This window comes from Perca flavescens, chromosome 8, assembly GCF_004354835.1.
Source record: "Perca flavescens isolate YP-PL-M2 chromosome 8, PFLA_1.0, whole genome shotgun sequence".
In the NCBI taxonomy this organism is placed as follows: Eukaryota; Metazoa; Chordata; class Actinopteri; order Perciformes; family Percidae; genus Perca; species Perca flavescens.
The window spans coordinates 11,995,202-12,021,808 of record NC_041338.1 but is presented as its reverse complement, the minus strand read 5'-3'; the positions used below and the strand labels follow the sequence as shown (position 1 = coordinate 12,021,808).

General features: G+C 40.1%; 1 protein-coding gene across 3 annotated transcripts; it reads right to left on the bottom strand.

Moving 5' to 3' along the window:
* Nucleotides 1-1,726: 1,726 nt before the first annotated feature.
* Nucleotides 1,727-24,929, bottom strand: cracr2aa (calcium release activated channel regulator 2Aa). 3 transcript variants are annotated; one of them, XM_028586495.1, is made up of 19 exons: nt 24,780-24,929; nt 24,221-24,308; nt 19,373-19,775; nt 16,973-17,084; nt 16,688-16,877; nt 15,304-15,450; nt 15,074-15,164; nt 14,827-14,922; nt 12,392-12,579; nt 11,592-11,663; nt 11,330-11,375; nt 11,034-11,122; nt 10,541-10,892; nt 8,855-8,987; nt 8,251-8,332; nt 7,805-7,919; nt 7,356-7,457; nt 5,717-5,793; nt 1,727-3,084 (listed from the first exon to the last, which is right to left on the bottom strand). In XM_028586495.1, the coding sequence occupies exons 3-19, from the start codon at nt 19,580-19,582 to the stop codon at nt 2,997-2,999; spliced, it is 2,190 nt and encodes a 729-aa protein (XP_028442296.1). In that variant the 5' UTR covers nt 19,583-19,775; nt 24,221-24,308; nt 24,780-24,929; the 3' UTR covers nt 1,727-2,996. The 3 variants fall into 3 exon arrangements, with proteins under 3 accessions (XP_028442296.1, XP_028442295.1, XP_028442297.1); XM_028586494.1 differs by lacking the exon at nt 24,221-24,308; XM_028586496.1 differs by lacking the exon at nt 24,221-24,308 and having other exon boundaries at nt 24,785-24,929.
* Nucleotides 24,930-26,607: the final 1,678 nt, after the last annotated feature.

Below are 26,607 nucleotides of genomic sequence, written 5' to 3'. Positions count from 1 at the left end.
TAGGAGTTTACAGACTGTATCTCGGGCTAAAGTGTACCGCATTGCACAAAGTTAAAGTTAAAGTGGTGGTGTATTGAACAGTCCCTCTAGAAAAACGTGATTATGCGATCGCATTATACAATGCACAATCAGCCGATTTCCGCGCAAAATATGCAGGGCTTGCATGATTTCATAATCCCTGCGTTTTTGTTGCAAAAAAGTCACATATATCTTAGCAGAAAGTTGAAAAATGTTGCGTTTACTTCACACAAGAGCAGCCATTATCCCCTGTTGCCATGGGAACGTTATGAAGTGACATAATTACTATAGGGGTGGGAATCACCAGCGGCCTCACGATACGATATCACGATACTTATGTCACGATACAATATCATTGCGATTTTAAAGATATTGCAATATTCTGCGATATATTGCAATTTATTACCTTTTTTCCAACTTCAAATTTTTCCCAATTTCAAATGTTGTCACCAAAAGAAAACTTTGTCAACATCTGTTTTGTCTAAAAAGATACATTTCTCCGTTTGTTCATCTCACATCAATTTTATTGCTGCAAAATGGGATCGTCAAGCAGACAAACTGACCAAAACATATAAGAGGTCGATACTTGGCGTCTGTGTATCGATACAGTATTATCACGGAAAATATTGCGATACTATGCTGTATTGATTTTTCCCCCCATCCCTAGTAATTACGCAACGTGAACATCGTGATCATGGAAAAGCAGGGTGTTGGGGGAATCACTTTTTTTTTCTTTTTCATCAAACAGCAGTTTTTGCAAGTTCCCGCAATTTCATCGCATAAAATTGCATAAATATCCCGCATATTCCGTCGCATTTTTTAAGAAAACGTGCCGCATAATCAAGGATTTTTGCCCGCAACAATCACAAAAAAACATTTTTCTGGAAGGACTGACTGAAGCTGTTTCCACTCCACCCGTGCTCTTACTGAGGTCATTGCCTATAGGTACTTCCTGAGGGGGGGGGGGGGGGGGTTTCTTCACTCAAGACGTGGATCTGGCCACAGATTACTTCACATTAATATTCCTAGTATAAGCCTCAAACTACTGCAACTCTCAACTAAGGAAAACCATATAAAGTACAATAGCTTTGAAACCATTTAGCGATCCTTTTTCCTTTCCTGATGATCTTCTACTGTGTTGTGCAGACACCATAATGAAGCTTTTCAGGGCTGTATTCAAAATAGGAGCACTTGGCAGCAATGGGAAAACTGAATATATACAGCATGAAACTAATGCTTGTAACAATCGACAACAAATAGTGCAGTATCAAACCGAGTGCTGCTGTGTCAGAGGACACGGCTTCTTTTATTTTACAGTGTGCTGGCTGGTTCAAATAATCAACACAATGTTACACGGTTTACAATCACTTATACCTTTTATTTTTTTTTTATTTTTTTTTTTAACTCTAGAATGATACTTCCTGTATATTCAAAAAGCACTGTTTGACTCTGTCCAGTTACACCTTTACGAAAAATGTATTCTAAAAGTTGGATGCTCAAAACCCCAAAATCTAGTTCTCCATATAGTTTATAAGTCATACAAATTCTAAAAAAGTTGCCATGTTAGTTCCCAAAATATTGAATGTTGTTTCACATATTGTCATGTCAACTTAAAAACTGAATAAACAGCAATGTCCAAACTCCTCCACTGGGTGGCGCTTTATAACTTATTTGAATTGTATCAGAAAGAAGTCCTTTACAAACGATATAAACATTAAACAAATCTTTATTTATTTTATGAATTTACATGTTTATATGTAGATTAAAGCAATGTGCAAGACACTGGCAGTAGTGGAGCACTATTAGTGACCATAGTGCAATATCAAACAGTAAAAATTGGAACTTTTCACCAAAACCTTTCAAATTTGAACCTTCCTGTAACGTACAGATTACACATAGCGACAACAATTTTCATAAAATACTTGGCAATGAGGCAGATTAAGGTTATATGAAATAAAAATGTCTGCACTAAACTTAATTTGGTCTGTAGGGGGAGGGCTCAGGTATCCTAACAACCTTCAGTACTGTTACAAAAAAAAACAGAATTACAAATAAATATTAATGTACAGATGACAAAAAAAACAAACAAAAAAAACACCCACGCCTGTAAAATAAAATACTATTATATATGACAGCCCTGCAACAAACTTCACATTTTAAGCTTATTATTTTAACTACATGATAATTTTTTCTTTATTCAGCGGACAAACACAGAAGCACATGACTTCTGTGCTTTGCTGTGTTGCGTGGCAGTACTTTCGCTTTTAGTTCATCCACAAGGTGAAGAAACTAAAGACACCGGTGCAATACACTGCAACGCCACGGAACTAATCTAATAGTTCAATCCAAACTTCCCAGTCGCAACACCAACTGAACACATTTTACAGCCGGTTGTTACTGCATCCACGTACCAAAAAGGTGAAGAAGCAGGAAGCAGCTTAAAAAAAAAAAAAAAAAACTCATAACACTGAATGAATATATTAATATATAGAGTTAAAGCCCACATGTGACATATAAAGGGTTTTTGGAAGTTAAATAAATATTTAAGGAGTCACGGTCAAGACTTTGAGGAACATCGTACATTTAAAACATGAAAACGGTTTAGTTTGACTCAGAAGGGACTTAGTTCAATTTAACATTTGTTCAGTTGTATCTATTATTCCTCAAACTTTTCTTACACTCTCCTTCATATTATTATTATTATTTCACTATATCTCCACAATTTGAGGTTATTTTCAAACTACTTGGGTAAACGTAGAGAAGACAGTTTATAATAGTGCAATCATGTACAGTCCATCCATCCAGGTGGTGGGTTTACCCAGAGTGCCACAAAGAGGAAGACCGTGTGAGAAACAGTTGTGCTGACATTCAGAATAATGTGTCCTTAGTGGCACACGTGGTCACACTATCACACTGTGTATCTTAGTGAAGGGTAGTGCTACGGTGTGTGTGTGTGTGTGTGAGCGGTGTTACAACGGTTAGCAGCAGGATCTCTTCTTCTCCGAGGGGCTGCTAAACAGCTGCACCGTCTTCTCCTTCTCTCTGTCCTCCTGCTCTTTCAGAATTCTAGAAAAAGGGACATAATGAGACATGAACAAATGAACCAGTTCTGGTTCAGTCAGGAACAAGCTCATCACAGATTTAACCATTTATTGCAACTAATGGAAACACAGTTAATGCTTGGCGCTGATGGTTCCGCTCTTGATAATGCTCCCTGGACCAGCCAAGCAGCATGCTAAGCTGAATCAGGGAGCACCATGCAGAAAACGTATAATAATAATAATAATAATAATAATAATAATAATAATAATAATAATAATAATAATAATAATAATAAGCAAGTTAACGCGTTAACTCATTAATTAACGGCGACAATTATTTTATCGCACATTAACGCAGTTTTTATTATTTCTTTTATTTTGTAAAAGTCTGTTGCTGACTGCTGCCACGCTTACAGGAACCTGAAAAGAAAATTGAATTGGTGGATAAACAAAATTAAAGCTTATTGCAATGGCAATATCGCGATTAAAACTTTTAAATCGTAGCCCTAAATAATAGTAATCGTCAGAATAATAATAATAATAATAATAATAATAATAAGTTTATTTGATATGGCACCTTTTACAGACAAAGTCACAATGATAAAAATGTAGGATCCAACAGAAAACAAGCAAGCAAAAATAAATAAAATCCCAATGGAAATAAAATAGGACTCTGAAATAGGAAGGTGGAGGCAACGCGTTGCCAGCAGAGGCAGAGAGTGACGCAGCGTCAGTGTAGCAGGGATCAGTGAAGAGGGCGTCCCATTTAGAAGGGCCGCCTTAACGGGAGAAGGGCTGTAGAAAAACGCGATTATGCGATCACATAATTCAATGCATAATCAGCCAAAGTCCACATATTTATGCGGGGGCCGCATTTTTTCAAATACGCCGCACTTTCGCCGCATAAATTGCCAATTTCCGCGCAAAATATGCGGGGCTTGCATGATTTCATAATCCTCGCATTTTCATTGCAAAAAAGTCACATACATATCTTAGCAGAAAGTTGAAAAATGTTGCGTTTACATTTATTTTGGCTATGCCCTCATACTAAACTACTTTGGAGTAAACTATCTCGGTACTTAGCTGATCTTATTTACCCTGAATTCTCCATGTGCTGGGAAAATTTACTTTTTCGTTTCATTAACTTTGACACAAATCTCACCTCTCTTTATGTAATCAACCTGATTTTAATTTTGACCAAATTTTACATCCATAAGTCAAAATTCCAAAATAAAACACCTAACTTCATTGAGCTGTCCATTCACATTAAACATTATATATCTACTATATCCTGTTGCAGTAATAAGAAAGCTGTTAGAACTCACACACTATTTGTACTTTTCAAAAGCTTTATGTAAATTGAGTGGTTTTCTTTCTTCTTTTTTTGTTCTATTATTGGTTGTATCTCCCCTGGCGTACTTGACCTGATCGTATTGTATACATTTGTGACTGTATACTTGTTACGTGCTCAATAAAATTATTATAAAAAAAAAGAAAGAAAAAAAAAGCAGGGTGTTGGGGGAAATCATAAATAAATAATAAATATCCATTTTTTTAAGAAAAGGTGCCGCATAATCAAGGATTTTTGCCCGCAACAATTCGCTCTGAAAACATGCACGTCCTTTGCAGCTGTTACTGCTACTGTCTGCATCCATGCTTCAGTTCCGCTCTGTCTGTATCAGGTCTGTATGAACCCTGTAGGGGCTGTATTTCATGCTGGGGCATTAGTTTCACTGCGCATTTGTCATGTTTATGTGTATTAAATGCTGTTTTGCTGTATTGTCACAGCATGGAGTGATCCCTGAGAGTAGAACCATAATGTCAAGCAGTAATAAAGATGAAGAGAAACACATTGCAGCACGTGTTTGTAAATTAAACATCGCTAGGATCCCATTTTCAAACTGTTCAAGCAGATAGGTGGATACATATTTAGTCTTAGGTTGTTTTTACACTTAAGCGGTTTTAACCGGACCGTTCCGCCGTAGAGTTGGGTTGGTTTGGGGTGCTGTGAAAGCTCATTCTGACTTTGGCGCGGACCAAACCACCGAACTCTGGGCCGCTTAAAAACGGGGGTCTCGGTTCGCTTCCAAGTGCACTTAAAGCTCGGTACACTTCAGGTGAGAACACGATCCGACCAAAATATAGGAAGTGAACCAAAAACTTCAACCTTGCACACAATTTTACGGACTTCTCTATGATTTTATGATGATAGCTTTCAGATCCACCAGCTATTATGACACACACACACACACACACACACACACACACACACACCCCCGCTGGTCGTCTGCATGACAACACATCATCTCCTTCACTCGCCCTATGGTCAGCTGCTCACATTATTCGCCTTCATTTCAAATATTAGAAACACTAGAAACACAACAGAAACCCCAAGACGTTATAATTTTGAAGGAGAGTTTCACTCTGGATATTATGTCCAATAAACAAGCGACCCTTTCGACCGTGTGACATTTGTTTACAATATTTTAGTGCGTTTGACAAAGTGCAGTGTCAACATCAACCGAACCAAATGAAAAAATGCTGCGATGTTGTGACTTTCCTCCTGAATTGCGCCGAGTCTACCGGACTATAGGTGTGAAAGCGACGTCATTGTGTTTCCCTGTCGCATGAACTCGCACGCCTTTACTTCTGCTCACCTGGCTAAATGAATCATGGACTCCACCACGTTGTGTCCGGAGCATGCGCTGCACTCATAGAAAATCATTTGGCAGTCCTGAAAAAGAGGCAGACACGTTTCAACTTTTGATCAGGGTACTAACAGCTGCAAAAGCACAAAACGTTTCTCATGTGACAACATTAAGCTTTACATGGTCATGGCATCATGACTTTGCGTAAACATACACGCCACTTTCCTAAAGCCAAATGGCGTGTTATCTGTATGCATTTTGAGCTATACACGTGTATGTCTATGCTGTATACAGCGGATGTAAACATACACACTCACACGTTATGTTGAGTGTTATCGCGAGAACGTGCTGTACTATCGCGAGAACGTCACACCCGTTTAAAAAATAAAAAAAAATAAAAAGGGTTGGGTTTAGGAAAAGAACATTGGGAAAGGCTTTAGTAACACACAAAAAAAAAAAAGACAAAAACACGAGAAAAAAACGAGAAAAAGACAAAAACACGACAGTGACCAACGTCACTTGCTTAGGAAAACAATACATGGTTGGGTTTAGGAAAGAAACATTGGGGAAGGCTTAAAAAAAAAAAAAATGGGGAAAGGGTTGAGGTGCCTTTGGAGGGCATTTGTTTTAAAAAGGTGCACTAAACCTGCATGGTTTCAGCGCAATTTCATTTTTGTCTCAAATCATAGGCCTCTCTCCTCGATCTGCTAGCTGCCTGCCCCCCCAAATACACCTTGAGAAAGCCCGGTCTCGGGAGACAACACAGGGGTCTTAAACGTCAAAAACAAGAGCTTGCTCCGTTTTGTTTTGAATTTACTTGGAGCTTCAACAGAAGGGCCGTCATGCAGGAACGCATAGAGCACCTTTAAGGAGAGTTTACACCAAAAGGTTCACAACAATACGAGTTTACACTTTAAACTACTTCGAAAAACGGCGTTCTGCAACATTAAAACCTGCCAGTTTACGCCACTGCGACTGGACGAGACGGTGGATCGTAACTCTTCTTCTCTTTAGCGTTTCTTTGGGCGTTGTGTGGTGCAGATCCGTGCTGCCTTCATGTGAACGGGACGTCAGAGTATCAGCTATAAACTCCGTACTGCCGCGTTATGAAGCGCTCTTGTCGTCCATATTAAACGTTAACATAATTTATCTTAAAAAGGTCTATGAACATAGCTGTTGACCATTTTTTCATTCAATGATATGATTTTTTTTTGAGGATTTTTGATAACAATAATAGGCCTATAAACAACAATAATAATTATTATAACAATAATAGGACCTAATCATTAATATTCAGGGCAATTCGCCTACATCTTATTTGATGGGGGGGCGGTAAGGGACCTGGATAATGGATAGGGAGGGTGCTGGTCCCAAAAAGGTTGAGAACCACTGGACTAGAGGAATAAAAACAAATAAGAAAAGAAAGGAGGATAATCAAAAAAAAAAAAAAAAAAATCATAAATCATACTGGAGATGCTTCTAAATATAACTTTATTCAGGAATTAGTTTCTTCCTTTTTAATAAAAAAAAAAAAAAAAAAAAAAAAAAAAAAAAAAAAAAAAAGAAAACTTTACTGTGGTCTGACGGGCTAGGCACTGATGTGTCCGTTAGGAGCCTTAAGCCTAGCGGATATAACCGACCAACAGACCTTGGCTAGTCTTTCGCCCACTTCTTTCTGAACTTGTCTCTCCATCTCCTTGTCCGTTTTGTTTCCCAAGAGCATGATGGGGATGTCCTCGCCTGCTCCCTCCTGTCAAAGAAGGAAAATCAAAATCACACAGACTCAAAGAAACCGATCTTCAAAGAGTCCTTTGCAGTTCAAAGACCACCGGCTTCCCGGTTGCTATTGGCTCCCCAGTGGGGAAACCAGCCAGTGGTGTATAGAAGCATCGCTGAAAAACAAATTCAGCAACCGACTTTTATTTGTCCTATAGCTTCTACATCATTACACTGTGAAATATGTATTCAACATTCACCCAACTGCTGTAGGGAATCAAAATTAGAGCAACCCCCAAAACATAGTAAAATTAGTAAAACCCAAACATTTGTTCTGTGGTATTTTCTGTGAAGAACATAGGGTGACTGTTACGGTCTCACCTTTACACTTGTCAGCCACTGTCTGACAGCAGTGAAGCTCTGCTCGGCTGTGATGTCATACATCACGGCCACGCCGTCAGCCTTGCGAAAGAATTGCTTGGTGATGCTCCGATATCTGCAGGAGGAGAAGGGGAAGTAGACGAAAGGAGGAAGTGAGGTGTGTGTTTTCACTGGTACTGGCTCAAAAATCCCTGGCTAACCCTGCATTTTTACAAGTTGCTAAAAAGGGAACTTGCTGAGGGGGCATTACGTTCAAACATGTATTTCAACTTTCACAAGGAAACTATTGATTTAATGGGACTTCTTAGAATTCAAATGCACTATGAAAGAAAGCAGTGGTACACAGTAACCTTATCAAAGTGCCACAGCTGAAGTGGAAGTATTGTTGCAGTACATTATAGAAACGTTTCCAATGTGATGAGGTCTTTTCCCCAGTGTTGCCTCACCTCTCCTGTCCTGCTGTATCCCACAATTGCAGTGCCACCTGGCTGTTGTCCACAGCTATCGTCTTTACACTGTAATCTATACCTGCACATAAACACACAAGAAAATGTTAGTCAGCACATTTGATTATTATTGTTAACTGTATACTGTTCCAACAGCACCGAACAAATCTCGGTATACATACGTACCGATATGCAAATCTATACACTGACCTGAATGCATGTCATTGTTGCATAATTTTAAAAAAAGGTAGCAGATTTACACGTGAGGTTTATATTAGGGGGAAAAAAATGCTCAGAATGGAAGAAACTGAAACAGTAAAATTTGACTTTTATTTGAGAAAAAGCCATTTTGTTAATGAATACAACAGCCACTGTGTTACTCTTAAACCATTCAAATACATATATTCTACATAGGCCAAACCAAATCCGTCTATATACAGTCTGTTAACCTGGCCTTTCTTTGCTGACACTGCTGTACTTAACATTTTTATCCAGTGCTTTGTAAGCAAACACATAAAGGTCAACCACAAACAGGGCTGGGTGTATTTAGTTGCCTTTGCCCACAGGAACTAACAAGGGTGTGTTTGCACTACACTGTACGTACCCACAGTGGCAGAAGTGCCAGAATGGAAGCTGTCGTCACAAAATCGCTTAAGGAGGGAGGTCTTTCCTACGCTGGAGTTCCCCACCAGGACGATCTTGAAGAGGCGGTCTGGCGGCGACGGACCACCTTCCTCCTGAACAAGATATGTTACAGTATATAATAAATATTAAAAGGATAATTATGGGATCTTGCTGTAAACAATTAGTTAAGTGGCTGACTTGTATAATGATGCCACGTAACTGATAAAATGAACAAACGTCTCCTGCCTAAATCCTTACAGTAATTGCATTCATGTATTCCTTAGTCTCGCATTGTCAGACCCAGGCCCGTATTAAGACAATGTGGTACCCCAGGGCATTATACCTCAAAGCCCCCCCCCTTTACCCATGCTGTCCTCCTGGCAAAAATATCAGACATAATCAATGGGATTTATCAAATGTAATTTACTAACTTGTCCAACTACATACATGTAGGCATATGAGCAGCGAGCACTATATTCAAATGTCTGATTTCAAAATATCGAATTAAAAAAGCACAGCACTCAATTCAAAAAGGTCAAAATCAATACACATCAGTACATCAGTCCATCAGACAATCCAAAAAACTAACAAAAAACAAAGCATTTTCATTATGCAAAGATAAACATTATACTATATATTGCTCGCATTATTGTTAAACCCCCCCCATCCCCCAAATGATACATTTTGCGCATACTTGTGGACCAACTCAACTCTGACAGATTGGGGAAGGGAGTGATAGTGGTCATGTAATATTTTTTTTTTTTTATTATTATTTTTTATTATTATTATTATTATTATTATTATTATTATTATTATTATTATGTAATGTATGGTCTTTCAACAATTTCAAATAAATAATATAACAATTTACGGAAAATATTGTTAAAACTTGTGTCCTGTTGTGAATGGTTGGTGCCCCTGGGCACTGGCCCAAGTGCCCTTATGGATAATCAGGGCATGGTCAGACCTTCCTCCACAGCCAAGCGGAGGAGGGTCTGTGCTTTGGAACGTGTACGTTCCAAAGTTGTTTTAGTCATGCGACAGAAAACTCAGATTGGACAGATAGTCTAGCTAGCAGTCTAGTTTTACCCTGCAGAGATCTGAGGGAGCAGTTAACCATAGTCCTCAAATCGACCAGAGTTTAGAATGCGGAAGGGAACGGACATCCTGCAATCCCCTAAATGAATCGTCGTTGATATAGACTATGTATTCCTTAAAGGTCCCATGGCATGACTATTTCACTTTATGAGGTTTTTTAACATTAATATGCGTTCCCCCAGCCTGCCTATGGTCCCCCAGTTGCTAGAAATGGCGATAGGTGGAAACCGAGCCTTATGAGGTCATAAGGAGCAAGGTTACCTCCCCTTTCTCTGCTTTGCCCTCCCAGAGAATTGTCCCCCCCCAACCCCCTCCTCCTCAATAGCTACAGACACAGAAATGGCACATACTAAGGAAAGCTCATTGTGGGACTGGCTCTAGTGGCTGTAATTCTGCACCAAGGCTGAATTTTGGGAAAGAGACTTCAGATACAGTATTAGGGGACCACTAAGGTCTATATAAAAGCATCCAAAGGGGATCATGGGACCATTAAATGCTGATCACATAGTTAAAAGGTTAGTCTTTGTCAGGCTTTCTTTAGATACAGTATATAACTGGATGTGCTTACATGTATGCTGGTCTCCTTGCCAACAGGCTGAACCCTCGGAGATGTGGGGGTTTCCCTTTTCTCCACAACTCCCTTTGACTTCTGCTGCTGGGCAGAAGACTCACACAGGCAAATATCGCTCATCACCAAGTCTATATCCTCCTCATTGTCTGAGGAATCCTCTCCTTCACTACACTCCTGCAGTGGGCTTTGGGACTGGCAGTCGTTCTGGAGCAAGTGTGGGAGGTGGTCCTCCTCAATGGAGATGATCCTCTGGAGGTGCCCTCTGGTTTCCGCCAGGCTGAAGGGCTGGGCGGAGCCATTGGCTAGGTTGTGTCTCACAGAGCTGGGGGTCAGCTCCTCCTCATCCTCACTGGTGATACAAAGTACCATTATAGCCCACACTACAGTGCTAATGGAAACTACGCAGATCCAACACAGGAACAGAACATCTACTGCACAAACTGTGGCAAAGTCTAAGGACGTGTGAATGTATCACTTGGTGATGGTTTACCTTCTGAAGACATTTGGGTTGGCGCGTTTCACAACATTGACCAAAGGCCTCTGCTTTAAACGTGGGGTTGTCTTAGAATTCTTTGGATTCTGCAGAAAGGAAGATTTTATTATTCATATTGCAGCATGAGCTTCAGTGTTCCATCTAACTTTTGGGGTAGCTATTCCGGGCTTCTGGTTGTCACTTACATCCTACATTCTATTTCTCTAATCTTTTATAAGAGGACATATGAAGAGGGGACAGGGGACATTTAAACAATACAGTGTATTAATCCCGCTATAATAAACAGCGCATACCTGATTGAATATGTCCTTTTCATCTCGTAAGTGCTTGTTCATTTCCCTGGATACAACAAAGAAATAAAGAGAACGTGAGAACCTGAAGTCTATTCATAAGATTTAAATTTTACACAATGTTTAATGTTGTGTACCTGGCTGAAGCCATTATTAGTTTGAATGCCTAGCCTTGTTTGTTTTGTAAAATTGACAAATGAAGAAATAAATCATTTCAAATTTGGTCTAGCGTGGGGCCAGAACAGCTGCTCCTCTAGATCCATACCTCAGAAGGTCCAGTTGTTTGAGGAGGCTGGCTCGCTCTCGCTGCAGTCCCTCGGTCAGTCTGTATATTTCACTGTGTTGGACAACGCATCCTTTATTACAAATACTTTATGACCAAACATACACAGTATGCGCTGTGGTTACACTTTATTAAAGAAACAAGTAATAAAAAATACGACCCAGAGCAAAGAAAGGCAAAATGAGTTCATCGACTAGAGTGAGTGTATATGAGACAGACACCGTGTCTTTTGTTGTCAACTTTCTGTAAGATACAGTATCACAGCATTTGAAACGAAAGACTTTATGACAGACAAGACAGACAGACACTTTAGTAATCGCGAAGGAAATTTAGGATTTAAATAGAATTCATTTAATTTAAATAGATTTAATAGAATGTAGATGCGCAGTATATAAGAATAACATCAGCGGAATCAGCTTAATAATCAAGATACACGAAAATAATTGTGGGTCAAAGCAACTCGACTGCCATTATTACTATGTCTGTCAGCATCTATTTGTGGAATGTATGGAGAGTTAACTATCAAAGTAAAATTCCTTGTGTATGTAAATATACTTGGCCAATAAAAACGGATTCTGATTCTGTTTGATGACAGCATAGAGATCCAAATTTGTGGAAGTCGGTTGGTATACAGGCTGGTTAGTACAGGCTTACAAAAATGTGTTCATTGACAGACTAAATTGTGAATGAAGTATGCATCATGTCGGCGTGTTTTACGGCCACTCCATTTGTCTGTAGCAAAAACAATGTGATTACATAGAGTAAGAAGAGCTACCACTCACATCTCCTTCTCCTCGTGAAGCTGTGTGGCCTGCTCCTGCAGCAGACTCAGCTGGTCCTGGGCCAAGGCCAGCTCCTGGCTGGTGTGGTCCAGCTCCCGCGCCAACTCCTCATTCGTGTGCTTCAGCTTCACGTTCTCCACCTTGGCTACATGTTGTTCACTTTGAAGCTCCTGGCACTGATGCTCCAACTGGAGTACACAAAAAAAATTAAAAATAGGAAACGTGTAAAAGATACTTTGGGATTTCCTAGGATCAGATCAGGGGTCTTCAATGTTTTTTAGGCCAAGGACCCCTAACCTGAAAGAAAGAGGAGCAGGGACCCCCCTACATATATTGTATAAAAATAAGTTGAATAAACTGGGCCTAAAATAATGTGTAGGTTGGCCTAAAGTCTATAAACACACCCACTTTAATTGGTGCCCTGCAATACTAAGCTATAAAACAATAATTGTTTACATATTCATATATCATCATGTTTCAATGTCAAACGCAGGGAATACATAAGCTTACTGATGGCTACCATAGTGGCTACCTTACAGGCCAGTAACTGTATCATCAATGTTATAGAGGTTGTTGTTTTTGAGGGAGGGGGGGGGGGGGGGGGGGATTCGGACTTTCAAAAAAGTATTAAACAATAATTTTGCTGTCCCCCTGCAATGATTGAGCCACCCCCCCCTCCCCCCAGGGGTCTAGATCAAATGTGTCTGGTTGCTTCCCACAAGGATCGGTCCATTTATTGAGGCAGTACTGACCTTTCATTAAATGTTACTGAACCACGTGTCCCTCTCTGATCACATCAACATAAAACAATCTAGAACACTATATGTAGGAAGATAAAACGACGACTTTAGCGACTCCTAGTGGTGCTTACACAATCTAGTCTTTAGCTCTAAACATGCATGACTGTTAAATGTACGGTAGTCTCGCTTTGCCAGACCTTCCTCCACAGCGCTGCGGAGGAGGGGTCTGGCTAGTCCACACAGAATTCTGGGATGGGAGAAAAATGTGCTCTGGTTTATTGGCATTTCTTTAAACCAATCACAATCGTCTTGCTAAGCTCCGCACGGAGCCACTGCAAAATAGCCTCGGGAAGGAACTTGTTTTGGTGGAACATGCATACGTTCAAAAGTTGGATATTAAAGTTATTCTAAGAGAATTTATGCTGTAAATTGTAGAAGCAAGCAAAATTGTATGGCAAAAATATAGTGGTCAAACTCCCGGCCCGTTATGTTATACATCCATGGTGACAAGGCATATATTGAAAGATCAATTTGGGGATTTTATTAATCTATCGATTTTAATTGGAGAATTGATTATTTCAACCCAGCCCTACGGGCTAGATTATCCAAAGCATGAAAACGGAGCAAAGAGCAGGTGCAGAAGTCTAGATTTCTCTAAGAACACTTGAATTACGATATAAAGCGAAGTAAGGGATAATGTAGAGTGAGCCGGTCATTACTGCAGGAGGGGTTCAAATTAGGGCTGTGCGATATGGCCTAAAAATAAAATCCCATTTAAGATTTAAATCGATTTTTTTCTGCATCTACTTAAAATCAATCTGCAGATGACAAAGAAATTGTTCAAAACAAGTTTTATTTTGACTCATACACACACGCACACACATGGGGCATGTATACCATTATGATTATTCATGTCAATGAAACAACGGCGGATGTTAAGGAGAAAATCGAGTTTCATTTAAACAAATCAACGTCAAATAAACATTCGAGTTAATCGATAAAATCGATTTATCGCCCAGCCCTAGTTCAAATCAATAATGTCCCACTCGCTCTACATTGTCCTGTTTATTACACAGCTACTTATTAAAGACATTTTTTTTTTTTTTTTAAATGCACCTCCAGAGTCTATGATCTGAACTGCTCCTAGCAAAGGTCTGTTACTCAGAAATAACAGTGGTCAGAAATAACAGACCGTAGAATGAGTATTCAACAGAGCCGTGTAATAAAAAGGAGGTTCTGACAACCTGTACCTTTCTGTTCTTTACATGAGACTGCACTACCCAACAGGCACAGTCATACTGTAGTCTGGGGAATTAACTAAGTCATTCACTTAGCAAAACTCAGTATCACTAAACACTTCAGATTCCCACGATTGTTATGTACTCAACAAATTCTACAATTTCTCTTGTGTGTTTGAACATGTGGAAACAAATACAGAGACCTATAACTGTTTTGTATGATGATAGTTGAATATGTGTGTTTATGGTACAGTGGCACTAAATCACTTTATTAGCTCATTTTACAACATTCTGTTCCCTGTCATTTTTGTTTAAGGCATCTCCCATGTGTTGCTGCTCAGACAGAATTTCCCTATGGGATAACTGAAGTGACAAAGTGCGTGTATGAAGGGTTTCTCAGAGACCGTGGCCACTGCAGTGCACTTTCTGAGAAATCCTTTTGCTATCGCTCACTCACCCTTCTCTGCTTCTGAAAGAGCTGATCCAGCTCTTTCTCCTTAGTGGACAGCTGCAGCTCCAGGTCTTGACTGCGAGACAGAAAGCGCGCGTAGTCCTTTAGTGCGGCGATAGAAGAGGAAACGCAGGAAGACAAAGAGCAAGGGTGATGAGGAGGAAGAAGATGAAGATGATGATGTACAGTATGTGATAGATTTCGCAACAAAAGAAAATACACTTGTTTGACTGTATCACTAATAGGTTTGTACCTGCAGCACAATCCTGTCTTTTTCAGTTTTTATTTGCTGCTCCATTTCCACATAAAGGCGCTGGATCTCATCATCGTGTGTTGCTGCTTTCCTGTATGGATCAAATTCAGATGCGATGATGTGCCATGTACAGTGTGTACCTCACACAGGGTGTGTGAAACAGCCGCCCAGAACAGAATTTTAACTCAAATTATAGTATGAAAACAAGTCTACCCCCACCCGCCGCTGACCTTTCGAGAGCGCTCTCCATCGCCCTCTTCTCCTGGTTGGCCTCTATGATCTGAGAAGTCACTCTGGCCAGGAAGTCCTCAAAATTGGATAAAAGGTGAGGCTCGTCTCGCCGCACCTGGGCCCACAAACTGCGCACCTCAGCAGCACTGATGGGACACAATGAAGAAGCAGGGGTATACAAGTGTCAACTTCTTGAATGACATTTGCAGTCTTTGTCGTGAGGTTTCACAAGAACTGCACTATTCTTTTTTTAGAAGATAAATAGTAGAAACAAAATGTCAAGGACGTGGGGGTGGAAATTCTAGCACAACACATAAACATGCATAGAGGCAGCAGCTCAGGTACCAGATCATTGTGTTTTGTTTTGTTTTAAAAAGGACATGATGTTCTTTGTCTTGAAAAATCCATGTCTTACTGCTGCAAAAAAAATAAATATCTGAACTTATTCCATAAGTGGTTGTTTGAATGCTTTTGTGTGATCCAGGCTCTGCAGCTAACGCACTGACGAGACAGCGAGATTGAAACACTGAATATAAACAATGATATAGGTATTGAAATGTGCCTTCATATCAGTAGTGAGACAATCAAACCTGAGTGATGACAGAAATGTTATACCTATGTAATCAGAAACAAATGGCATGTGCCTGTAAGGTATGAGAAGGTAAGGGAAGTTAAACGACTCCCCAGAAAACTCTTCAACAGTTTCAAATACGTATCCTTAAACTCTGGCCAACGTCAAAATCAGTTAGTGCTGCACAAACTGATCTGATCTTAAATGTCAACTCGAGCCAACCAGGTAGGCGGAAGCCAATAGGATGGGTAAATCTGGCATCCACCTCCACCACTGTTTACTTTTATTGAGTTGGAGTTGTTTGTTAAAGGTGAGTCTAGTCATGCATTTCATAAGATCCTGTCATTAGCCAGTCTATCTTTTTTTTAATCGAACAACGCAACGTCTAAACTGACCTCAACAGGAATTACTAAAGCCCATTAAATATTGAGAAAGTTCATGATTAATGATTCCGATGCGGTAGTGAAGGCTTTTTAAGTGTGACTGTTTAAACATGTACACACACAAAAAACAAAAAAAAAAAAAAAAAAAAATCACATTAAACTAGACTATGACATTCAAGCAGAAGCAGTCTCACTCTGATACAGAGAGGCAGAGCACAGATTGCTCAGAGAGGGAGCACAGGAACAGCTTTGCTTGAGAGTGGAAACTTCCAACTTGTCTTGTTTGCTAAGTTTGCACAGCTGATTGTAGTCTCAGGCTAAGTTCATCTTAAACAAAAAAAACATAGTGTAGACTCAAAGCAGCCGTTAACAAAAGTGAGCAAAGATATGACGTGGGAACAAAACAAGAACACACAGTGCAGTACTCACTCTTCAAAGACACTGTTGGCTCCGAGGTTTTCCATGAGCATGCAAAAGTGTTTCTCCTCCTCATCCTCGTCTTCTCTTGCCCGGCTCTCCTCCCACTGGGTCTGGTACAGGACCTCTGTCGGGCTTTTACGGGGGTTCTTCTCCGCCATGCCTTCCTCTACAGAAATCTTCTGACCGGATAAAAACTCAACTAGAAAAAGACAGGTGCACAATCAAAACATCAGACTACACCTACTGATGATAGCAGCATTGTTTAAAGTGGAAAGAAACAGTCTGAAAACGTACTAAAGCCGGAGGAGAACTCTTCGAGGGTGAGGTATTCGTTGCCGTCGGAATCAAGGGTATCAAACACATTTTCCAACTCCTCCGCACTGAGAGGGAGCTCAGTGTTCAGCCTCTATTTAAAAAGAAAATATATAAAATTAAATATATATATATATATATATATATTATATATATATATATATATATATATATATATATATATATATATATATATATATATATATATATATATATATATATATATACACACAAACACAGCTGCTATTGGCAAGAACAAAGCCTCAAGGGCATTAACAATACTGTAGCTATAACAACAGCTTCTTCAGACATGTAAAGGACAGTCATTAGTGCGGTGGCTACAGAACAGTTGGTGGTTCTTCGCAGTTATTTTTACCAGTCAGAATTAGACTAAAATTAGTCAAGACAAGACACAAGACGCAAGTTATATTTCAATTAGCCTCGTTCTCATTCTTATTCTAACTGGAACATAGTCAATGGACGTGCATCATCTTCAGCAACACAGTGCTTCACACTGATACAGTTAAAAACACATTAACACCTGGAATCTTCCCAGTGCAGCTACAGTACAGTCTTCAATCATTGACCACTGGGCAACTCCATAGGAACAGATGTTGGTTCAAGTGAGACTGTCAAAAGTCCTTTGACAGAATATTTCAAGTAGACTAAGATACTATTTGAGAGGGGAGGACAGCTGCTCCTTAAAAAGGTCCAATGTGTGGGAGTTTCTCGCATCTAGCGTTGAGATCATATATCGCAATCAACTCTCTCGCGCCACGCAGTTCAAAGTACGTATTACAGCTACGGTAGCCTTCACGCTTCAAAAAGCCGGTCTCTTGCTCTTTTCAACATCCTAAAGAAGAAGACTCCAGGTTCCTGAAATTTGGATTTTGAATACGTGTGGTCCTCCAGGTTTCCTTCTTCAAACTTGCCGGGGCCGGGAAGCGATGATTAGCAGCATTAGCAACACTTGTGAGTTTATCATGTGACAGGAAAAACGTGAAAGGCGGAGCAGTATGTCCTGTATGTCCCTTATCGGTTAACGTATTTCAAGATGGCGCATGAATATGGAGCGTCTACCCCAGTTCATGCAAATGTAAAATTTCAAGCCAATAGGAATACCTTGAATTGATGGTGGTGGTAAATATTCATGAAAAAGGACAAAGTTTGTGAATGGCCCACACAGATTTTGATAATGAACAACTAAACATGTTACACACTGGACCTTTAACTAAAGGGTTAATCCAAAAAGGGACATGACAGAGAGAGAACCTCCCAAAAAAACCTTGACTGACCATGACCGTAACTGCTGGATCGTTTACGAGGAAAGCCAACACAGCCACACCTCTGCAAGCAGCTCGGGTTTTATGCCGTGTTTACACTGCTGCAAATGTTGACTGAGGTGACCCGTACGATCCAGGGGAGGGACAGGGAAAGGGTAGCATCTGCGTACGATTATCAGCTGTTCTTGTAAAGTGTGTTATCTGGGCAAAACATATCCCTAATGTCAGCAAAGAGTAGAATTGTAAAGCCAACAGGTTGGTGGCCACTGCGTGAAGCGTACTTTTAAGCTGTGAAAATATTGTGAGTGAAAATACTGTCAAGAGTGCACATAAATGTAGGCAGCACCACTCATTTGTCTTGTTAGATCATCTGCAACCTTTGACCGATGTATGGAAAGTGTTAAATAAATATAACTAACAGTAACAAGCACTACTTTTAAGTACTGATTTTACTCTTCATTACAGGACGCTCATATTAAACAGAAGTGAGAAGGACTGGACCTTTGTCCTTGCTCGCAATCTAATTTCCAAGCCATTATCATAAACACCAGATCAAAGCTTCCCCGCTGTGTATTTATGCTCCTCGGAGCAAGAGCCTACAAGTGCTTCATCAAAGGATTAGCCACGGCAGGGATAAATATCCGAGTGGCGAGTGAATCTGCACAATAATGGGAGTGGAGGAGTTGCATGACAAAGCTTCCGCCTGGCTCTCTGTGTCTCAGTCTCTTTTATGCCGCTTTCAATAAGCTGCACATGTCCCATCGGTGTCCTGCTCGGCATCATGAATGAGTGCACAGACCGCCCCTGCGTTGTACGCTCATTCGTGATGAATAAGGAGTTATCTCTAAAACAAAAATAACTAAAATGTGAATGTGATGCTCTGTACACTGTCCAAACCGCGCTAATACTTTGACTTTGAGGTGTCCCCGCAAGTTAGAAAAGTTGGTAACAATGTGTTTCTATTATTTTCTGTAGCAGTAAGCCCATCAATGAAATCTAAGCTACCGTGACATCATTTAAGTTCTTCTATTTGTATTACTTTCATGCAACCAAGGTGGGTCTCCACCCCCACGTCACACCCTTGGACCAGCATCCTTACCTGCATGTCACGTCGGGTGATGAAGCCCTTGTTCTCCATGTCACACATCTGGAAGAACTCGTGGGTTTTCTCCACGATAGCGTTTCGTCCCATGTCCAAGTCCTCGCGCTTGCCCGCCTCGCCGCTGCTTCCTTGCCTTTGCCGCGCAGTTCGGGCCACGCCGGTGGCCGTGGTGATGGTGGCGGCACAGGGAGCAGGAAAAGCTGCCATGGTACTTGTGATGTCTGTTGATTTGAGAGTTTCCCCCGCGCCCTTCACATGAGCAAAGTACAGTACGGACCGAGGTGCGGAGGCAAGAGATCCCGGAGAAGTCGAGCTTCAGGCTGCTCGAGCATCAGAGGCTCTCGCCAATGTCACAGACTGTCATCTCTTAGCAACCGCCTCTTTAATTAGTCGAGGAAACCTAGGCGAGAGAGACACGAGAGTCTTCTGTTAAAAATAAACACAGATCCTTGCCCAATACAATTTGTTAAAAAAAAAATATATATATGTCAGTCAAATCAATCACATTTATTTAAGTGTAAAATCACCATTAGACATGGTCTCAGTGCACTTTACAATTGAGGGAACACAGAAATAACAGACAGCAACAAAACAACTGAACAGCACTAAAGCAGTAATAATAAACCATACAAAACCAGAAACATAAGACAATGGGTGAAAAAGGCTCGTTTGTGAAGGACGCAGAAAGGATGGTGTGTTACCGTTGGCTATAATAAAATGAGTAGAGGTGGGTTTTAAATTTTAAAATTTTAAATGTCAACTGAGTGGGACACTATTCCACAGATGAGGGGCACAGTAGGAGAATGCTTTATAACCAACTGATATTTTGTTTAATATAAATGTATGACCTGCATCAAAAACATGTTACTGTGCCGAGTGTAGTCTAGTATAGAAAAGGTAGTGGTTTTTTAATCTGATAAATCAGAAAGAGACTTCAAAAGACGATATCGTCGTCATCATCATATAACAACAGACGCATTGAAAAGGAACATACTTAAGAGACTTTGATTAGCACATGTGTGGCTGGGGAGGGCACTTTCAATTCAGTTTGTAATTATGTTATATTAAACAGCCAGTGAGTGTCGTCATGTAAACCTTTGTGTTTGATAGTGTTCTTTCTCGCTCATTCTGCCATCTCTCGCAAACATTTTCTGTTTGATTTGCATCTAGTTGCGCATTTGTTAAACATGGCCCACTGCGTGCTGTACACCTAAAACAACTGCTGCTCTTCTGCTTTACTTCAGGGACGGTGGCTTTTGCTGAGACGAACGTCATCTGACAAGCAAAGCCAAAACCGAAAAGAAAAGTTGTGGTATGACGAGGAGGGGCCTTGTCTGCCTGGAAGTATTGACTGATATAACTCACTTAGTGGTGGGTTTCATGGGGACTGTACTTCTATGTGCACTGGTTTGGAAGAGTGCACCATAAATTGGCTCAGTCGATTCATGAACAAGAGCATCAGACTGTGTGTGTGTGTGTGTGTGTGTGTGTGTGTGTGTGTGTTGACCTACGCAAATGTAGACATGTGGGACTGGTACAAGTTAAACAGACTGTAAAAAAACTAGACGTGCATGTAGGCAGGTAGAAGGACGAGAATGCAGGGTGAGAGACATAATACACATGCCTTCTAAATCTAGTACTGGCACGAATAGAATCTATATTTGTAGCTCATAAAGCTCACTGAAGCCTTTTTAATTGATACACTTAATCTGAAATTGATTTTACTGCCCGCATCGCAAACAGAATATATACACTGGACCTTATCGAACATTTGGTTTTCAGAGACGTACTTCAAAAATGCATGTAAACATTTTATTCAACATTTTCTACGGAGTGGCATGTTCTTTGTGAAATATTTTGCCATTTGTGAATATGTCATGCTTGGAAGTTTGAGTCTAAACATTGTGCAAGATATTGCAAGCAGTCCCCACAGTGAGCAACAGACAAAGCTTACGCCTGAGAAAGGAAATAAGAAAAGGAAGTAAAAGGTGACTTGGTGTTTTGTTAGGAGTGATGTAGTGTTTTTGTCCTCGGGTGCACGAGAAATGCATGCTATTGTCAACAGACAGACAAGAAAAACACTCGGATGGCTTTTGCCAACATGCATGCTTCTACACAGATACTTACAGTATTATGTAATGGAAAGACATGTTGTCCAATGACCACATCTGGCACATGTTTAAACACTAAATTGTCTTGCTCTAACTTCACTAAATTGCAGTCAATAAGTTTAGGGAATTTGTACCGAATCTTAAAGTATTATGTCGTTTTCCTAAGATCTCACTTTTAAATGCTGGAGCTTACTGCTTTGCATACAGTTACCTTATCTCTTTCAGGGTTTGATATGGAACAGCTGTCAGCTATCTGCGCAATAGCATTTACTACCAGTTAAGCAAATTAAAGTAAACCAGAATCTAAAACTCTGTTTAAAGCAACACAAAAGAGGCGTATTAATGAACATCCTGACAGATGATTGTGCACCTATAGTCACAAATAGTCACTACATTCTACAGGATACATGCAAATAAGATTCTGTGTGTTCAACAGATGAGAGTTTCTCTTGCCTACAGAGGTCACACAATGTTCATAACGCTACATATTAAGAACACACTGTGGTCAGGGCTACAGAGAGACACATTTACTGCGTGGTCTATAGTTGACTATCGACCACGCAGTAAGTGTGGTCTATAGTCGTGGCCACAACGAAAGACGCCCCTTTTGTTTCTTTTTCATCAACTTCTGTGTTTCCCCCAGTGTATTGCAAGCCTGGTGGCCCACTAGGCCTAAGCCACTGGGAATTGTTTTTTTTAATCTATTGTAAAGCAACACTAGAGAACTTTTTGTAACTTAAAATAATGTTTCCAAAATTGTTTCAGTGGTTCATCAACTCTTAACAGGGTGAATGGCTCTTCTGCACGGCTCTCTAATGGCTATAACCGCACTATGCAAGTTTGCCAGATTGGGTAGTGGATCTGTAGTTCGAATGAGACATAATGGACACAATTCCGCTTCCAACCTGTAGGGGGACCGAAGACGGAAAAGTTCTCTAGTGTTGCTTTAAGACATTTTTTTTTAATACTACAGTTTTTTTTTTTACGGCTCAATTGGAAACTTAGACGTAGTCATATTTTCAAATTTCCAGTTAGCTTTTAAAACTGACATAACGTAAGATAATGTATGGAATCTGTCTGATAGCTTTTTAAATTCAGAATGTTGCAAATCCATCCATGATTCTGTGATCACAAAGGCTATTGGGCTCTACATAGCTCTGGGGAGTTTACTCCCCGGAGTCCTTGTTTTTTTTTCGACCAGCATATTTCATTGGATTAGGATGGCACCAAGATGTTGGTTGCAGCTGTCGCCGTGGTCCTGCTGCACTCCCTGCTACACCCTGCTACACTCTGCAGTGTCCTGCAGTGTCCTGCTGCGTCCAGCTGTGTCCAGCTGTGCCACGCTACATCCTGTAACGCCCTGCGGTGCCCTGCTATGACATGAACTACTACGACTACCATTTTTTAGTCACTGTTCCATTATCTTTATGGTGACTTTTATTTCCACTGTTCATCACATCCCCAACCGGCACCGTCAGACACCGCCTACCAAGAGCCTGGGTCTGCCGAGGTTTCTTCCTAAAAAGTTTTTCCTCGCCACTGTCGCACTAAATGCTTGCTCTTGGGGGAATTACTAGAATTGTTGGGGCTTTGAAAAATACAGAGTATGGTCTAGACCTACTCTATCTGTAAAGTGTCTCGTGATAACTCTTGTTAAGATTTGATACTATAAATAAAATTGAATTACATTGATGCTGCCATCAGTCTGTGACTGGCCCCAAAGACACTTGCCAATGGGCTTAACAAGTTTTCTCGGGGAAACCCTGAACTTAAAAAAAGGTAATTCTTGCCTAAGTCACTATCATCAAAACAATGGTATGATTTAAAAAAAAAAAAAAAAGCCACAATCAACAATGTCAACCTATAATTTATGTGGCACAGGTCTAAAAGATGCACAAATAAGGATAGGCCTTGACAAGATTTACAAAACTACTGAGTAGACTACATCTAGCTGCAATATCTTACTGGACTATATTACATGATTCATTTCCAAAAAAAAAAACAAACAAAAAAAAATGTGCACAGATAAAATTAAAGTTGGTTCTAAGTGTCTTTGGTGACAAATGCGATTGAGAAATAAACACAATGGAAGGTTTTGCAGCATGCTGCTTGTTTCTCTCTTTGTTTGTTTTTTCTTCCTAAAAGTAATATTTCAAAAACTACAATAAAAGATGTAGTTGCTCTAACGCCTGCGTCTGGAACTTTTTCACAGCAGACATGTTGGACTTATCATAGTCGTAGTCATAGTAGGAAAAGCACAGCTGAAATTGATAACCTTAACGATGGTTCAATTCCATCAAGTGTCCCAGTGAGCTATTTCAGTGAGTCAGCATGCACAATACCAGGGCCTCTCCTAAGTGGAATGCAGCCATCATTAATGGTTTTGAATACACCTGTGCTTTTCCTACTATGACATGTCAACATGTCTGCCGTGAAAAAGGTCTCTAGAACCTACCTTTAAAAAGGAAAAAAAAAAAAAAAAAATGTGTCCATGTTGTTGAACAGTTTCTAATTACATGGCTGCACTCTCTGACGATCCCTAACTTCAATGAGTGTTTCGGTTTTTATAGAATTATGGCTATGGCCTGCAATAACAGTGCGACTAGCACAGCACAACAAATCTGGCGAGGGATACTGTTCAAAAGATTTGCCTAATATTACCTAAATATTGTGTGTGACACGCTGGAGGTAGGCAGGTTTTAACAAGTAACTTCAAGTCGTCAAATTCACTTACTTATCTTCCTGGAGTGAGGTCACGACCATTTCCCACATATACTAACAATCATCTGCAGCTACGTTGTCTTTGAGGAACTGCAATTTGCCTGTCATTGTTAAGTAACAGTGTATTTGACAGTGTATTTGACAGTTAACTTGTTACAACAGAAATGTCGTACAGAATTCCAATACGAAATGTTAAACACAATGCCAGTAGAAGAGGGTAGGCTTGTGATAAGCAAAACAATAGTCAGCTATAGCTACGTTAGGGCAGACAACAGGTTCTAATATAACAACACGTGTAACAAGGTAAAAAACATTTACTTCCTACCCTGTAGCCAAACTATCTTTCAGTGTGCAACTTCCTGTGATAGAAAAAAGTCTCATTGACACTGTACTAAATAAACTTTTTGCATAAACTAAATTAACGTTAGGAAACACTTAGCTTTAACATCCAGTAAGATAATAGCTGTAACATTACCGTTAGGCTAACAGCACCAGCAAAGAGCAGACTTTTAACGCTAGTAACGTAACGTCAATAAGCGGACTGTATGGGAACAAAAGTTAACGTTACGTACCGTACCGGTGAATGAAAAGTGAGACAGGTTAGAGGAATTCATTGTCTCCGTTGGTACTCTGTATCAGCCTTATCCGCTTGTAGTTAACCTCACTGTTTACAAGTCAACCGGTGTGAGTACAGGAATTTGACTGAGCACTGACTGACTGGGGCAAACCGAAGGGAGGGACTTCAACAAAGTCATCGTTGGTAACCATAGCAACACTCTAGGAAGTCAACACGCAGCAAGACGCTTTTTTTCTTTTTCTTATTTTATCTTCTCTTCGTCAGTAGCAAACTTTTCTCAGCAGCATTTCAAGAATGGTAGAAAACAACTGCACATTGTTTCTTTCATGAATGTTTGAATATTAATCTCAAAATGAATTTGTGGAGGTAGGCTATTTATTTGTGAGAGGATAACTGATGAGGCTAAAATGTGACACATTTCCTTATTTTCTCAATTAAAAGTTTTTTTTCTGTTGAACGTCTTTGATGATATTTATCTTTGATAGTAACATGTGAGGAAATAACCAAACAGTTTCATTTTCAACATAGCCTACAGGAGGCTGTGGACCTTTTTCACAGCAGACATTTTGACTTGTCATAGTAGGAAAAGCACAGCTGAAATTGATAACCTTAACGACGGCACAAGTCCCAGTGAGCTATTTCAGTGAGTCAGCATGCACAATACCAGGGCCTCTTCTAAGTGGAATTCAGCCATCATTAAAGAGCCCATATTATGCTGTGTTTTATATATTTATTTATATTTATATATTGTTTTGTGTATGTTATAGATGATTATGTTTAAAGTACAAAAAAACACATTTCACTGCAAATAGAGCTTTCTCTCCCACAGACAGCACTTTTTCTCAACTGCTTAAAACGCCTCGCCCTTACTCCTGTTTGAAATTCCTCACTTAATGATGTCATTGATTAAGAAAGCCAGCCCAGTTTTTCATGTGTGCTGACCATAGGTGCTGCCTGAGCAAGCACAGCCCACCCAATGGCTTGTTTGAATTTGGTTGACCAATCACAACAGAGTAGGCCAGCTGACCAATCAGAGCAGACTGGGCTTTTCAGGAAGGCGGGCCAAGAGCTCAGACAGAGTGTTCCAGGTGGAGGCACTGCAGCAATGAGCAGTATGAGACAAATATGATCTGTTTTGAACATCAAAGCATGTAAACCTATTCTAGTAGACCCCAAGAGTACAAATATGATACTGAAAAGAAGTATAATAGGGGCTCTTTAATGGTTTTGAATACACCTGTGCTTTTCCCCCTATAACATGTCAACGTGTCTGCTGTGAAAAAGGTCTCTGGAGATTCAGTTGTTTCAGACCACATGACAGCATTATGTTGTCTTATACAAGCATAGTGCTGTCATGTAGGTAGAGCTCTTGTTGATCTTGGTGGTCAATGAGAAACAGGCTTTGCCTGAAATAAAATCACATCCACAATATTGTGCAATGCTGTACTCCACACTACATACTGTACACTGGCCTTGGCTTTAGACATTATGTAGGACAGTTTTTTTTGGTATGGTCTGATTATACAAACAGAGCATGAAACCGGTTGAGCAGGATAACCAGAAAAAGAAAATCGAATTATAAGCCCTGTGATACATGAAACTAAAAACGTAAGACTGTGTGCAACCAAAGGTCAGTGTTTAAATGCACTATAAAGGCTGTTTCCCAGCACTGGTGGAAGCAGCTTATTTAGATCCTATATATACTATAGGTAAAGCAACAATACAGCAGGCCTTTTGACGTGTCACAGGTGAAACTAATAACATTAACGATGCCTCAGCAAGCCATATCAGTGAGCTTAGTTTGTATAACACTGAGACACACA